At 35.1% G+C, this 16358-nt stretch overlaps 2 protein-coding genes across 2 annotated transcripts in view; one reads left to right on the top strand and one right to left on the bottom strand.

Moving 5' to 3' along the window:
- The window catches only part of LOC135212527 (uncharacterized), a 34168-nt gene extending 22438 nt beyond the window's left edge, over positions 1–11730 (bottom strand). The window contains exon 1 of the mRNA XM_064246049.1: positions 11129–11730. Within this exon, the coding sequence (XP_064102119.1) occupies positions 11129–11171 (43 nt within the window). The 5' untranslated portion in view covers positions 11172–11730. The remainder of the gene's footprint in view (positions 1–11128) is intronic.
- Positions 1–16358, top strand: part of LOC135212528 (deoxyribonuclease TATDN1-like) — a 118730-nt gene that overhangs the window by 3679 nt on the left and 98693 nt on the right. The gene's annotated exons all lie outside the window — the stretch shown is intronic.

The following is a 16358-nucleotide window of genomic DNA, read 5'->3' as shown; positions in this document are numbered from 1 at the left end:
TTTCGCGTCTTAGTTTCGGTCCGATTCTCAGAAAGTTCTTGTGGGATGAGATGGCTGACCAACCTTCCCTTTCTCTGCCGTGGCTGCGACCAAACAGTCGACCCAGCGGAGGCCAATAGGATTTTGAGATGTTTATAATCTTAGTACTAAGGGAACTACGTAGTACATCCATGTGCGAGAGCGTGTATGTGTGTTTGTGTATAATATATGCATTATATATATATATATGTATAAATTAAAAAATAAATTTTATATTTATATTAATATTAATAAATATATATAATATATATATATATATATAATATATATATTAGATATATTATAGAACATCACTAAATGATATTTCCGTCCTTTCCCATCCCATTTTCAAAAACAATGATGATGTGAAAGTCACACACACACACACATACACACACACACATATATATATTATATATATAATATATATATATATATATATATATATATATATATATATATTAAAAATGAATAGAACACTAATGATAGTCCGTCAAACTGAACTGAGAGAAATAAAACCCAGAGACCCTATAGCAGATGATTTATCCTTTGTACTGTATTTGGCAGGTGGGGCATATTGTCTCAGTAGCCGAGTCATTGATCACAAAACAGTGAATCAAGATTAATGTTGTCAGCACATTGCAACCCTGGTTCCGAGAGGATGGAAACAAATGCAGTCTGAGTGATTCAGCAATAAGCAAAGCTTGCGGTGACTTACCGGTACATAAAGACGTTTTTTGAGGCGTGGATCGAGCGAAAGTGAATTTTTTTTTTCTGCACTTTTATTGCAGACGCGGAAGAAATTTACGTTTTATTATACTTTCGCTTTTTACACTACCGGGACTTTTCCTTCTTCCTTTTTCTCGTTTTAATAGGTTGTCGGCTCTAGTGATGTCACGTTCGGTTGTAGATTAATTACAACTCTCTCTCTCTCTCTCCTCTCTCTCCCTCTTCTTCTTCTTCTTCTTCTCATTTTAGTAGCTTGTCGGTTCCAGCGATGTTCTCAGTTGTGGATTAATTGCGCACACAAACACACTTCTCTCTCTCTCTCTCTCTCTGCCGGTCCATAAATCTTGTTCTGTTTTGTGTAACTACCTTTGTTGCATCCTTTCGTTCCCCCTGTTCAGGGATTTTGTTCTGTCATCAAACTTCCTCGTTCGCAGCCATTTTGCCTCACCCGCCCTAAACTCGCATTCAAACCCGATGGCAGAGAAACCATAAAGAAAATTACGTGAGATCCAAATCACCCTTTGTTGTAATAACCGTTAGATGCGGCGCATTCAAGTATTTAGTCTATTTCCAGTCCTTAATGATTCGGGAAGAGAGAGGCATTGGTTGATCACGGGACAAAACGAGTAGGTGAATCATTCTTCTCTCTCTCTCTCTCTCTCTCTCTCTCTATATATATATATATATATATATATATATATATATATATATATATATATATATGTATATATATATATATATATATATATATAATATATATATATATATCCACTGGGTAATTCATTCTCTTCTTGGCTACGACTTCACTGATTTAAAAGAAAAAAAAAAGTATATGTAATTGATTGATTTGATCGAAAAATTCATGGTACGTTTTCCTCATATTTTCCTACATGGTGAGGTTAGATTATACCGTATTATTCGTGACAATAAATTACCGAACGAAGTTCTACATATTCAGTATCACTTTTCGGTACCTCTTATAAATCATGTAAACAGATGTTGCTGAGAATCTTTTAAACTTGGAGCAGATGTTGCTGAGACTCTTTTAACTGGAGCAGATGGGCTGGACGAGTTCACCCAGTACTAACATTGCTTGTAATTCAGTTTATTTACAACAACAACAACAAAACATATGTGCGCAAATTCAAGCGTACTGAAATGAAAATTATTATGAAAATGGTATATTCACTATTTTCATAACCGTGAGGAAATCGCTTGGAAGAATTATTTCTGTGTCTAAAGAATACAGCCAGTGGATAACCTGTTGGTGGGGTTGTATCACCTGACTTTATCCATGGCTTAAATTCCATAAATAATATAGTATCATTCTGGAGGTTTACTGCATTTTCTTAAACAAGACGTTGATGCGCAATCTTCTTCCTCATGTGTATCAATTTATATAGATACAGTTGTGTTCATATGAATATATCCCGCGGTATACATATATATATATATATATATATATATATATATATATATATATATATATATATATATATATATATATTATCAATTATATATGCGTTAAAAAAATGGTATTGATAATAACACTCAATTTTAGTGCCAGAGAGCAAATTTTTACTTATCATTTTTGAGATAACCAAGTGAACGAATATATTGATAGAAAAACTTATAATATGCATTTGTAGCTGACGAAATCTTAAAACACCTGATTCAGCACTGGTTTACTTCGAATGGCAGTAATTTTGTTCTTTAGATTAATATTTTTAACAATTTGTCATAAAACTGTTAATGATAAAGTTGAAATGATTTCTGGCTGTGTGCTCATACAGTCGCAGAAATGCATTACAAGGATTAATAGTGGAATTCGTTTAGGCTTGACCAGACTTTTTGGGAAAGTAACAAACTGGACTGGATATAAAAGCTCTCCTCTTCGCAGCTGAACTCGAAAATAAAAGCGAAACAAATAACGAGAGCGAAAACAGAGGGATTGAAAATTTGAGAATAAAACATTGATGCGAAAATAAATTTTATTTTAGCGTCACCAAATTTCAGCGGATAGAAGATTTGAATTTTCCATCAGTCGAAGGCAGTCGCGTTCGATTGAGCTCTAAAGGGGACCGTCTGTTTTCATTTCCTCTTTTTCTCTTTCGTCGAGCAGCTTTTGTATGATTTGCTCCTCCTCCATTCCTGTGCAATTAAAGCGAATGCTCTCTCCATTGTCTAATCATTAACTGTCCCGAATTTACCCGCCAGTTTTTGCGCTTTTCATTAACAAGAACAAATTAATGTTATATACTGCAATCAAAATGATAGAAACGCCCGGAATTTTGAGATGCTCCGTCGCTCCCCTCCGCTCTCGCCCTAATTGGATTATCCCGGATTATTCCGCTTTCAAATCACTGTCATCTTGCTCCCCCGGGTCCGCTTATTTGCTGCTGATGGGATACTTTTGCGTTGGCGGTGAGTGTTGTCCTCTGCTTTTATGAATTGCGTCCTTATTCTTTCTCGTCTCGTACATGCGATGAGGGAACACGCGCATATTAATTTAAGGATCAATTCGTTTGTGTCTATATATATATATATATATATTATGTATACATATTTATATGTTATATATATGTGTGTGTATGTATACATACACGGTATATATGAAGAGGTGTGAGAACACGAAAACGGTTCTTAAATATCTTGTTTTGATATTCATCAGCCCAATGATAACTAGAAACATCTCATATACATTATAATTATATATATATATATATAATATATATATCTATATAGATATTATATATATATATATATATATATATATATATATATATATATATATATATATGTATATATATATATACATATATATATATATATATGTATGTATGAATGAGCATTATATGATTAAATTTATTTAGTCTATTGTGTCCTCCCAGAACTTTGGCAGCCTAGAGTCAGGGCAAGAAAGAGGGTAAGAAACTATAGTAAGTTTGCGTGAGGGGATGGTATCAAATCAAAACATCAGGTCCACGTAGTGCGAAGGGCTTCACCCCCTTACCATGTACGGACAACCTGTAAAAGGAAAGCCGTGAAACAGTAGTCAAGTGTAGTTGCTTATCGTATGGCTTGGCATTTATAAACACCAGTTAAAGTAGTGGCTTCACAGCAAGTGCTTTGGAAATATTTGAGGGACTGAAGCAGTCATTCTGTCTGTCCTCTTCTATCCATTACAAACCCAACTTCTCTGTTGGCAATATGGAACTGAAAGTTGGGTATAGAATTTTAATAGTATTCTGCTAATGCAGGGGCAATGAGGAAAGCAAAGCTGAATAATTATAGTAAAATGTTGGTTCGTTGCCTTTCTTACACACACGCAGGACCCTCTTTAGCAATGATGTGGAATGGTAAATGGGTAAATTTTATTCAAGAAATAGAACATTTAGTGTGTGTGTGTGTGTGTGTGTGTGTGTGAGAGAGAGAGAGAGAGAGAGAGAGTTTAATATATAAGTCATATTATGAAAGCTTATGATGGCCAGATCGATGTTATACACATTTTGTTAAATTCAGAAACACGAACGATAATTCAACGCGAATTACGTCGTATTGAGGTCGATTCGGTTCTTTGTTGGCTAAAGTGTGCTCCTGAAAACAAGAGAATATTTACAGGTCCTCCCATTTGTGGGTTACATATTCATATAGCAGTGAAGAAGAAGCAGCAGCAGCAGGTATAACTGATTACGGTGTTAAGTCATCAGGCGTATCGTATTGCATTTTTATGTCTATTGAACACCGTAACGGATTGCTCTAGAAAGACGGACTATACCATCTGATTAGCTCTATGTAGGTGCTACTCGAGTAACACTTTTTTTTTTTTTGAGGTTCTGCTTGACTTAACGTTGCTCCGCTTTTGGGATTTTTATCTTTGTAAAAGCGTTTTAGTATATTGAGTATCACAGAGGAATTTTCTTTTGTTTCTTAAATTTACCGAACAATAAATACATTTCTAGGAACATGAACTCGTCGTCACATATTATATATATATTTATATATATAATATATATATATATATATATATATATATATATACGTATATATATTATATGTATATATAGATATATATATATATATTGTATATATATAACATATATATATATATGATATGTATGTATGTATGTCATGTATGTATGTATGTATGTATGTATATATATACATATACGTATATGCGTGTGTGTGTGTAAATTTTTGTCACTTATACGCGCGTCACTTATTTTATATTCGCACAAATTAAGCCACAAATATCTTTAGTAATGAATTGCCTATACTTTAGGAATAACATAACCCAAATGGAATTATAATTGATAGGTACTTCTTTGCTGGGCGGAGTCCGAAACGATGACCTGATTTAAAACTACAATTGATTGAGACTGTACTTTTCCATTATAATTCCCTCTGGGTGAGTCCGATATTAAGAAAATTTTGTTAGATAGATGTAAAGGCAATTTATATGGAAACATGTATCAGATGACACATCCGTAAAACATTTTTGTTTTAGCGAACTTCAGCGTAATCAGTTAATACTTGAAAGATAGAGGCTTTACCATCGAGACATGATTACACTTTTATACGATTAAATAATTCAATAGTCAATTTCTGGTATTTGATAACACCTCTTTAAAATATTCAGCCGATCCATGAAAATCCCAGTGCGTCCACGAACGACATTTACATTAACTGACTGAAAGCAGCATTTCTAATAACTTCTGAAAGAGAATGTGAAGGCCTGGGGGGTCAGCCGATATTGCACAAAGAGAAAACATTGGTTAGAAGGTTTTTGCTTATAGATAATTCACCATCTGGTCTACTACACTGAGTTTGCCTTCTAGGAAAAGCATCAGAACATTGGTTATATTATGTATGTATATTGTGTATGTACATTAAGATAAACAGACATATATCTATCTACATATGTATATATATGTGCGTGTATATATATATATATATATATATATATATGTATATATATATATTATATATATATACACATATATATATATATATAGATAGATATATATATATATATATATATATATATATATATATACACACGTGTGTGCTTGTGCGTGTCTATTAAGATTGATCTTTCGCGTCGCGCCAACGTGAAGTACGTTGGGTTGGAATGTGGAAATTGTAGAAATCTCAAGAAATTATGAAGGCAGCGTTACCATACTTTAAAAAGGGCATCAGGTTGTATGCTATGCAAGAAAAAGCAAAAACAAAAAAATATACCAATGTAGTGGTGGTTGTATACCATTGCATCCAATTATTTATGCTTCATAGCAAAATACATTTTTGTAATAAACATTTGCATACAAGTGAATTTACTGTTCGTAATACAGCATACAAGTGGAAAAAAACTATAGTTACAATAGTAGTAGTAGTAGCAATACCGGTGGTATTACTAATAGTAATAGCTACTATAATTCTTAAAGGATGAGGTTACTTCCCACTCTGTTTACTTTCATCACTGCCATAAATTTTTTTTCCTCCTGAATGGACAGCCATGTGGTACTATTGACGGCAATAGTGGTCGTTTTTAATTTCACGGGACGACGATCGGCTGTTCTGATGATCGTTTAGGCTTCCCGAGTCGCTTCTTTTGAATCGGCTCATGGACATAGAACGAATTTCTTTTTAATTACTTGGTGATTTTTCCTGCTGGAATTAGCATCGATTCATTTTACAGGAAAACCAGGTTTTCCACGTTCTCTCTCTCTCTCTCTCTCTGTAGGCTACGTATGTATGTATGTATGTATATATATATACACACAAAAAGAGAGAGAGAGAGAATTGGAAAAACTGTTTTTCCAACCCCTCATATATATATATATATATATATATATATATATATATATATGTGTGTGTGTGTGTGTGTGTGTGTGTGTGTGTGTGTACGGGGCCGGGGGGCGTTGCGCCCCCGATGCATGCCCTTTTTCGTCTACGATGATCTAGCAACAGTAAGTTAATTAATGACGTAAAAATGTGTTTTGTTCTCATTTGGCACAATTTTCTGGTGGGTTTGGTTGTTTATTCGGTTACTGACTAACTATATTATACTTTGACGATATTCTATCTTTCCTTCTCTTCAAATAGTCAACGTTTTCTCTACTCTGTGCATGACGAAGCTTGTACTTGATTCCTTATTTGCCTGTGTCAGTATTCCATTCCGGTGAAGATTCAAAAGCGTTAGACTGTATAACTTGCTTTGCTTGATATGCAGTGAGCAAATGCTGAATATTTGTGACATGAGAGAAAATGGGGAACCTGGGATAGACTCCGTTCGTATGGACTTAATTAAAATAGCTAGGCTCGTGTACTTTGATAAATTGGAACCATTATTTCTCGATAACAGGGCCTGTTCAGTGCTCATAAATCGTGGCAGTACTCGGCGACACCGATCTGATATAAAAAAAAAAAAAAAAAATCTATTCATGGATTGTATAGAGACAGGAAGTTCAAGCGTTCAGATACGATCTTGCGTTGGTACAATTTTTTTTTAACGCAGCTTTTCTGTTGTTTTGTTTTTCTCTTTTGGAACTAAAGTGAAGGATGTCATTGATACCATAATTAGAAGTCAAGTCTGTGAGATATTATCATACGCATGCGGCTGGAATATAAAATGAAACTCATAAATCGGTCAGCTAGATTTTCTGAAATTTTTGTCGGATATTTTTTTTATTCTGAATACAAAATCTGAAACATTTGTCCTATGTGTGGGTTAAACACAAACTTCTAACAAAATGACACCATTTTCAGTGATAGGTAAATCTCTCTCTCTCTCTCTCGTTTTTTTTTTTTTTTTTTTTTTTTACTAAAGTAACTTTTTTTGCCAATGACAAGTCTAACATTCTTTACAAATAAAGACATTTTGATTTTGGGGTAAATGCGTAGACTTACTTTTTGACTAGGACGACATAGTGCTCCATATTTTACTTAAAATTTTTTTTAGAAAATAATAATAAAAAAAAAAAAAACAATTGCAGTTTCCATTTTCAGTCATATCACTGCTTCATCACAGATTCATCGCCGGTGGCATGAAATTTAACTAACGCTTATTTTTACATTTTTTCTCGCCACCCTTTTGGCTTTTTCACAGCAACCACGCATGCGTGCGCTTTTCTTCGTTCACGTCATTGAGGTTATTCCCACAGTTAATAGAAATTTGTACCTTGGTCTTAAATAACGTCTGACATTAACGAAATGTGGCGGCAGTTGTTGAGAACGAATGTCTCAGAAATATTTTAAATAAGGCTTCTTGTATTTATTGTTTTGTTTTATGGTTTAACTTATGCAAAATTTTGAAATTATCAAGAGGTAGAATATCATTTTTGAAGAGAGAGAGAGAGAGAGAGAGAGAGAGAGAGAGAGAGAGAGAGAGAGAGAGAGAGAGAGAGTAGTTATAAGTTACATTGAGATAGTATGTAATTACCGAGAGAGAAGCCGGGAGACAGAAGACTGTGGGAACTATATAAATAACGAAATGTATTTGGCGTCGTTATACTAAGTAACGATAATTGCATAGCGTTCATTTGAAAGCGAATAGTACTCAACATATAATACACTGAGAGTGGGAACATCAGGTTATCACAGCTTCTTGTCATGACTTCGGATTCATTTTGCCACGGAAGACCTTTGAAGGATTACTTTCACTACTTGAAGAAATGCTAATAGAAAACATATAGGGAGCGAGATGGTTATCTGAAGATGTAGAACCTCGAGACGGTCTCCATGTTCTGAAGATCTTTGGTAAAACTATACAGTATTTGCCCAGTGCATGTGAAAGACACGGAAGTCCGATGCTACTTTAAAAAAATAAGTATCTCTAAATTTCGTTTGAAGGCTTTTAGTAAAACTGAATTATTTTAGCAAAAGTGTTCCCAATTTCGATGATCGTATAAATTCTATAATCTATCTATCTCAAGTCTGCCCGTAAGTTCCAAAACTTAAAAAAAATGGTTTGGTCATTATAATATGTATAACAAAAATTAGGTTCTGTCCATTTTGCTTGCCTTATAACTGCATCAGTCATTTTCTTTGTTTCTATTCCCTTCATATTATTTATCAATAATATAGCGTCTGTTTGTGCCATCATGAGCTACAGCATGGAAAAAAGTTCATTCTCAGAACGTTCACCTCTGTCAAGACTTTTTTTTTTTTTTTAACCAGGATTGTTACTACTAACGTAGTGTTGATCAAACGTAAACTGATGGCGCCAGTATCTACTAACATTAATTGCCCCCCCCCCCCCAACCCCTTAAAAATAAGATCACCCCCTGATGGGGTGTACACATTGGGAATCACTGGGCTAGACTAATCTACAGGTGTTTCGTTTTCCAAGACTCCTTGATGCTCGGTCGTCGCGTGTCCACTCTTTCTGGGTTATTAAACAGCTGTTCAGCGACTATTTCGCTAGGTGATTTATAGACCACAGTACGTCTTGCCGAGGTGCTTGATGGTGGACGAGACAGTAGAGACGAATACATTCCCTTCACCGGCTGAAGGTTTGTTCACTAATAAAAAACAGATCGCTGATCCATAATACTGTTGTCTTCCTGTTTAGCTGTTTAATAATGCTTGACTTGTCAGACAAGTCCATTTTTTTCCTGGCATTTTTTTTTTCGCCTAACTTTAAAACAAGGGGCCAAAATAGTTCAATATTAATTCTAAGTTAAAGATAAGTGTTTTTTACAAGGAGCCAAAATATTTTAATATTACTTCAAAGTTAGATCAATTTTATCGACACAATGATGTTACACATAAATGTCATTGATACAGTTTTGCTTCACGTGTTTGCTGCAACTTGCCATATCCGAATTAGAAACATGGTTACTATAGACTGTTGTTATAAAACTTCCAGCGGGTATAACTGATCATGATGTGCGTCCAGTTATGTCTATCTGGACAAATTTTGCTTAGGACTAGTAGCTGGTCAACCTTAAAGACAGGCTCGTTCGAAGAACCGATTGGGTCTAACTGTCCACTTTTGAATTTAAGAATATCACACTGAATCCTCATCGTAGAGTTTTGTAATCCTTACTAACCCGGGTCGACTATAATCTAATAATGACATACTTTATGTAGGATCTTCTTTCTTCCAGTAAAGGGTGTTCAGTATTTCCCCTCTGGTTAACATGTGGAAGGAGGGAGAATGAGGTACCTACTGATTAATCTGAACAGTATTGCTATCATCATTACACGCGGAGATATGCACAAAATCAAGCAAATATTCTGTTGTTTATTTATGTATGTATGTATGTATGCGTGCACAGATGAACATATGTGAGCATGTAAACAACAAAATCATAATCACTGAAAGCATTGAATTCATCGTTCCAGTAGACTGCACGTATACGCATACCGCCGTAGTTATTCGCGCTTACCATTAAAACGCGCACTGTCGGGCGGGACTTCACAAGATGTCTTATTACTGACGCTGGGAAATGGTCACAGTGTGAAAAGAAAAAAAAAATCATCATGGCTGACCTCTGTCTCTTCACTTAATTGATCTGCGTGAGATCATTTTGTCAAGTATATATATATAGATATATATATATATATATATATATATATATATATATATATATATATATATATATATATATATATGTGTGTGTGTGTGTGTGTGTGTGTGTGTGTGTGTGTACAATGATTTAATTTAAAGAACAAAATTCTAATGTTGACTGAATACACTAAAATATAAAAGGGATGGTGAACCTCACTGAAACGGTAGCTAGCTTGAAAATTTTGGCATAAGCCTCATTTGTAAGCTTTAAATATACGTACATTTATTAAGTAGCTTGAAATAGTATTTGAATTTAACTTATGACATTCTTCAAGACAGATTAAGTGTATTCGAAAAGTACGAAGAATTCGATTAGTTTAAGAAGCTTGGAACCATATTCCCTATAGAGTTTGAGCCTATACCCAGCAATTAGATTTCGATTGCTTGTCGAAAGTTAAGCTGTGAGACTATCAGCTTAGTGTCTGTTACCTCTTGATGTCTTCGAAAGGTCGAGGAGGTATGGCATTAGAGGGACAGAAACTATATTTTTAAAAGTCGGTTTATTCAAGCCATGAATGAGGACTTAGGGAGCCAAGTATTACAGTCACTCAAAAGCATCTTTTCACGGTAGTGTAAACCGAAAGGATAGTCTCACTGTACCTGGAAAACATGTTTTCGAATCAGTTTTCAGTGCATGCTAAATACCCAGTTCATTCACTACTAAATACAATACTATAAAGTCTTCAGACGGTTCCCTGATTAGAATTATGGCCTCCCTTTCTCCCTCTAATTTTGTTATGATAACTGTTTTTTGTGGTTGCATTTACTCCCGCCAAAACAACAACAACAACATCTGTGGAGACTAACCTGTGGACATCAGCAACAGCAACAAACAATTCTTCATTGTCATCTCTTGGTCGCGTTTTCACAGTTGACGTTGAGTTAAAATAGTGCGCAAAAATGTTTATATATTGTCTTCAGTTGTGATCCCTTGATTAATAAAACTTCCTTTGGTCTCTGGTTGAAAGAGTCCTATAGAAAATTATATACGATCTCAGCGAAAAATGAACACCAGTGATTTCGTTCTTTTTTTATGGTTGTCCTCGGCCGTTGTTATGACATTAGATATTTCAAACTTGCATTTGCATTATCACTATGAATATTTACACCAGCAAATTTATCCAGTGCAGTAGATATTAAAGTCTAGAATTCGTTACAGAGAAAGACTGATTATCATCAACGTCAGTATTTAAAGCGCTTCGATGACTGTTCAAGTTACCGCGAGAGATGGTCTACATACATAGACCGAACCCCCTGTGACTTGGTGTGGGACGTGCTCACTCCAGCTCCGACGGTCCTCCGTGACAGACTGTGGCGATGAAATCTAGAACACGTGGTTAAAAGTGGCAAAAAGGTTGCATCCAAAGAGAGTGGATTATGTGCTAGACCAGGAGGTGGAAAGGGGACCGGGAATGGGCGGCCAGGTGTGTGGGCGGCGCTCGGTGGTGGCTTCGAGTTATTCCACTGATGGTTACGAATGCCATTACGTCTAGGACTGGCGGCCAGGAAATCGCCGCGTTGTTCTTTACGTTACAAGGATTAGAATGTCTCAAAGACTTGTTAGTCCATCCTAAGAGGAGACTTCGTGTGCTCACTTATCTGTAGGAGCATGTTTTGCTGTGCTTTCACAGTGTCCTAATGATTTTGTATAGCTTTCTTTTAAACTCTTCCACACTGTTGCTGTTTACAACTTCTGCTGGCAGTTTATTCCACTTGTCACATATCTTGTATGTAAAAAAGTCCCCACAATGGAGTGTGTTGTTTCTCTTCAGTTCTAGTTTCCATCCATTATTTCTTGTCTGGTTTAAGTTTAATGTAAATAGGTTACTGTTCCTCCGCTGGTGTTTTCGAACGTGCTTTCTACGACATTTGTGACTATGGGGATCAGGCGCTGAAAAGATATCTGAATCTTGCGGTTTGGAAAGTAAATTTGGTCAAGTTGTGTCAGCACGATTATGCAAAGACTGGAACGAACGCTAGTGCATAATATGCCGATGAAAGAGAGAGAGAGAGAGAGAGAGAGAGATTCGTTGAACATTCCAGAAGCGCAAACTACAGTTCGGTATTCGATTCAAATTAATATATTTTATCCATTTTTGAACTTAAAGTTAAACAAAATTACATTTTTTTTTATACAAAATACGGCCTTCCTTTTACTTCATGCTAACTTACGTACTGTAATAAAAAAAAAATTAAATGAATACCTTCGTTCGGTTTCTGACTCGACCAATTGTCTCCTGAGTATACATGTGTCTCATTGCTGTGCATATTCTTTGCTTTAAAAAAATGTGTGCCACATTTGTTCCTATATGAGTGTATAAATGCGTGCGTGTTTTATGCCGCGATGAGAGTAGTGGTAAAACTGAGGTCCGAAAGTCGATAGAGCTAGAGTATTGAGAGCATGTCATATATAAAGCAGAATTCCAGTTTTTATAGACAGTAAACACCTTCAACTTACGTAGTCTTTTTTTTTTTTTTTAATTACGATGTTAAGATGAAAAAAAATAATGGAAGTTTCATCATTTGTTTCTATGGTTCTTATTACTGTTGTTATTCTTACTTTTTTTTTATTAAATAACATGTGAGGCAAGAGAAAGAATAAGGAGCTATAAGTGAAGTGATGAGATACGAAGAGAGTATGCATGTGTTAGAATTTATATTATATAATATTATATATATATATATATATATATATATTATATATATATATATATATATATATATATATATATAAAGATATATATATATTATATATTTATATATATAATATATATATATATATATATATTAATATATTATCTTAAAATAAAAAATAAAGTAAATGCCACGAAGGAAAAATAAACGACGGAGTCTGCAAGATCTTTCGACTTAAAAGTCCTTTACTGAAGCAGATACTGCTTCAGTAAAGGACTTTTAAGTCGAAAGATCTTGCAGACTCCGTCGTTTATTTTTTCCTTCGTGGCATTTATCTTTATTTATGGATTTATCACGTTCCTAACTTTCGTGATTCAGTTATATATATATATATATATATATATATATATATATATATATATATATACATATATATATATACTATATATATATACACGTATGTATGAAAGAAAGTATATATGCACGAGTTCCCATTCCGTTTCTTAGCCATATTTTGCAACGATTTGCTTACCTATGCTCATCTCCACCATGACTGCATCCCACTACAGTTGACTAGCTACCTTAAATAATTCAGTACCTGGTTACAGTGAATAGGAACACAGATTGTTTTTAAAGAAAGTGTCCACACCTTTCATGTCTCCAGGGATTAATATTCCTTTCGTTTATGAGGCGAATGACCTGACTGCTAAACTGCAAGGTATATTGCATGCGCATATGTTCTCGCATTTATGCTTGAAGAAGACGACGTTTTTGTCTGAATCGTCAGACAGTGCGAAGTAAGTGAAAAAGAAAATATGTGACCAGTGAGTATTTTTAGTGCACTGAGAACCGCCGACAGGACGTGGAGAGAGAGTGTTATATATGTATGACTTTGGATGATGCATATATACATGCATCTGATCATATATATGTATGTAAGTATATAAATGATATATATATATATATATATATATATATATATATATCACAACACCACAGGTTAAAAAATAAGAGACTTAATTTCAGTGCCTTGGTCAGTGGCTAGAAATAAAATCGAAACGGGTCACCACTTGTTCCTAGTCGCTTATTGTTTATATATATATATATATAATATATATATATATATATATATATATTATAAAAAGTTTGCCCTACGCCATATGAGAGTGTTTGAGGTGAGGTTGCGAACCCCCGTGGTCTTGTGCTGGCTCCCAGCTCACGCTTGGCAGGCCACCTATTCAAAGTTGGGTCTAATAATAATCTGTCTGGGTCAACTGGTCGTAGAAGGTCGAGATCGAACCACAGGCGATACGAGTGCGAGACCGATTCGTTAACACTAGCCTGCTCCATCCACTAAATCTCCGTAGTGGGTTAGTGCCGTCAATGTACCTCATGCGGTGCACTGTAGGCATTATTTAAGGATCTTTGCAGCGTGCCTTCGGCCCCTATAGCTGTGACTCCTTTCATATTCCCGTTCTCCCAGCTTACTTTCCAACCCCTCCTAACAATTGATTCATAGTGCAACTGCGAGGTTTCCCCTCTTGTTACACCTTTCAAACTTTTTTACTGTCAATTTCCCTTTCAGTTCTGAATGACCTCTTCGGTCCCAGTGCTTGGCCTTTGGACTAGATTTTATATTCAATTCAATTCCATCCACGAATAGGCAGATCGATAGATAGATACTGACGTCTACACTTATATCTGTATAAGTATGCAGGTGATTATTCGTAAAGTTGTATCTATCATTAAGTTAAATCGGAACAAATTGTGAAAACAGTATAGGAAAGATCTTAATAGTAGCATCTACAAGTTACTAAGCTGGTACAATTGTCCGCTGGTTTCCATTCATGATGCAAGTTGGACCATTACTCAGAAGTCGGTCATTTTCTACCCAGACAGATATAACCGTTTCCATTTTGGTTTTCAGTCTTGTGCCTTTAATTTGGAAAAGTGAAAGAAGAAATATTGTTATTCATTGTCGCGTATTATGTCGCTTGAAACAAGATTTTTCATGTTTATGAGACACATGGTACGAGAGAGAGAGAGAGAGAGAGAGGAGAGAGAGAGAGAGAGAGAATAATTGGTTGAAATGTAATTAATCTCTGCTGAATCATCCCTACCCACAATGGAGTAGTGTCATCTGTGAGCCATATCGCATACGTTGTGGATTCTAAATAGGTGATCAACTTGAGCTTTGTAAAGCTCTCTCTCTCTCTCTCTCTCTCTCTCTCTCTCTCTCTCTCTCTCTCTCTCTCTCTCTCTCATCCGCATTAGCATTGCAAGCAACATCCGCATCCGTAGTTGGAGAAAGCGGATATGAGGTTATCACCCCCTGTGTGGTGAAATTATATCCTCCGATTGCTCAAAATGGTCCACAGCACATAATTTTCTTTAAGAAGGCAACAACGGCAGGAATTTTAGGCCCTGGAATTTTATTACAAACCAGAAATCAACTTGTATTTACCTTAAATCTCGTTGGTAGTCGCCAAACGCAGACACGAGAACTAACCTAGCATTCTTATATAACTCCTATACACATTTGGCCAAACATGCAAATTAACTTATATAAGATACTTAGCTGGTTCGTCGTCTTCAGGAAGATAAGTACACTTAATTACATAGTATAACCAATACAGAATAGCAGCGCTCGCCACTATTGGGATCCAAGAATGTCCCCTTAAATTACCATGTGTGCACAGTAACCCGGACAGCCGCACATTACCCCAACATTAAGGCGGGAAAAAAACGGAGGGATACTCTCGTCGCATTTGCGAAATACAGGCGAAAAAATATCACTTATAATTAAAAATAATTAATAATCAATAATTAGTAAATCACAAAATCTAAAGTAAAGTTAATGATAAAGAAATTAACACCTTTTTCATTTAATGGAAATGAAAATTAAATGTGTCATTTTATGACACCCTGTTCAGTGTTCATACACTGTAGCTAAAAGTAGATTTTTTTCTTCATTTTTGCTAAATTTGGTTTTTTCGTGTTATTATACAGAACACATGTACACAATTACGCATTCCATATAGCATATACTTTATAAGTAGCTCTGTGATAGCATATTTGTGTAGAAGCATATTTGTATTAGTAATTTCATATAATTTATAGCTCTGTTGTAATCATAAAGGTTTTTTAGGGTACTTCTCTCTCTCTCTCTCTCTCTCTCTCTCTCTCTCTCTCTCTCTCTCTCTGATGCGTATAATGGTTTTGAGTTTTGTTACCCTTATCATGCAATGTGCATGAAATAACCTTGTGCCAAGTCAACTAAAACGCTCAGTATCGCTGTTTTGCTCTGTACGTTCATATGAAAGTATACACGCACATACATAAGTATCACTTAATACTTATGTTTCTACTTTCAATTAATACATTAAATATTATGTGGTAACAT

The sequence above is a fragment of the Macrobrachium nipponense genome, chromosome 41 (assembly GCF_015104395.2).
Source record: "Macrobrachium nipponense isolate FS-2020 chromosome 41, ASM1510439v2, whole genome shotgun sequence".
NCBI lineage: Eukaryota > Metazoa > Arthropoda > Malacostraca > Decapoda > Palaemonidae > Macrobrachium > Macrobrachium nipponense.
Note: the sequence above shows the minus strand (reverse complement) of the source record. Positions and strands in the feature narration are given on the sequence as shown.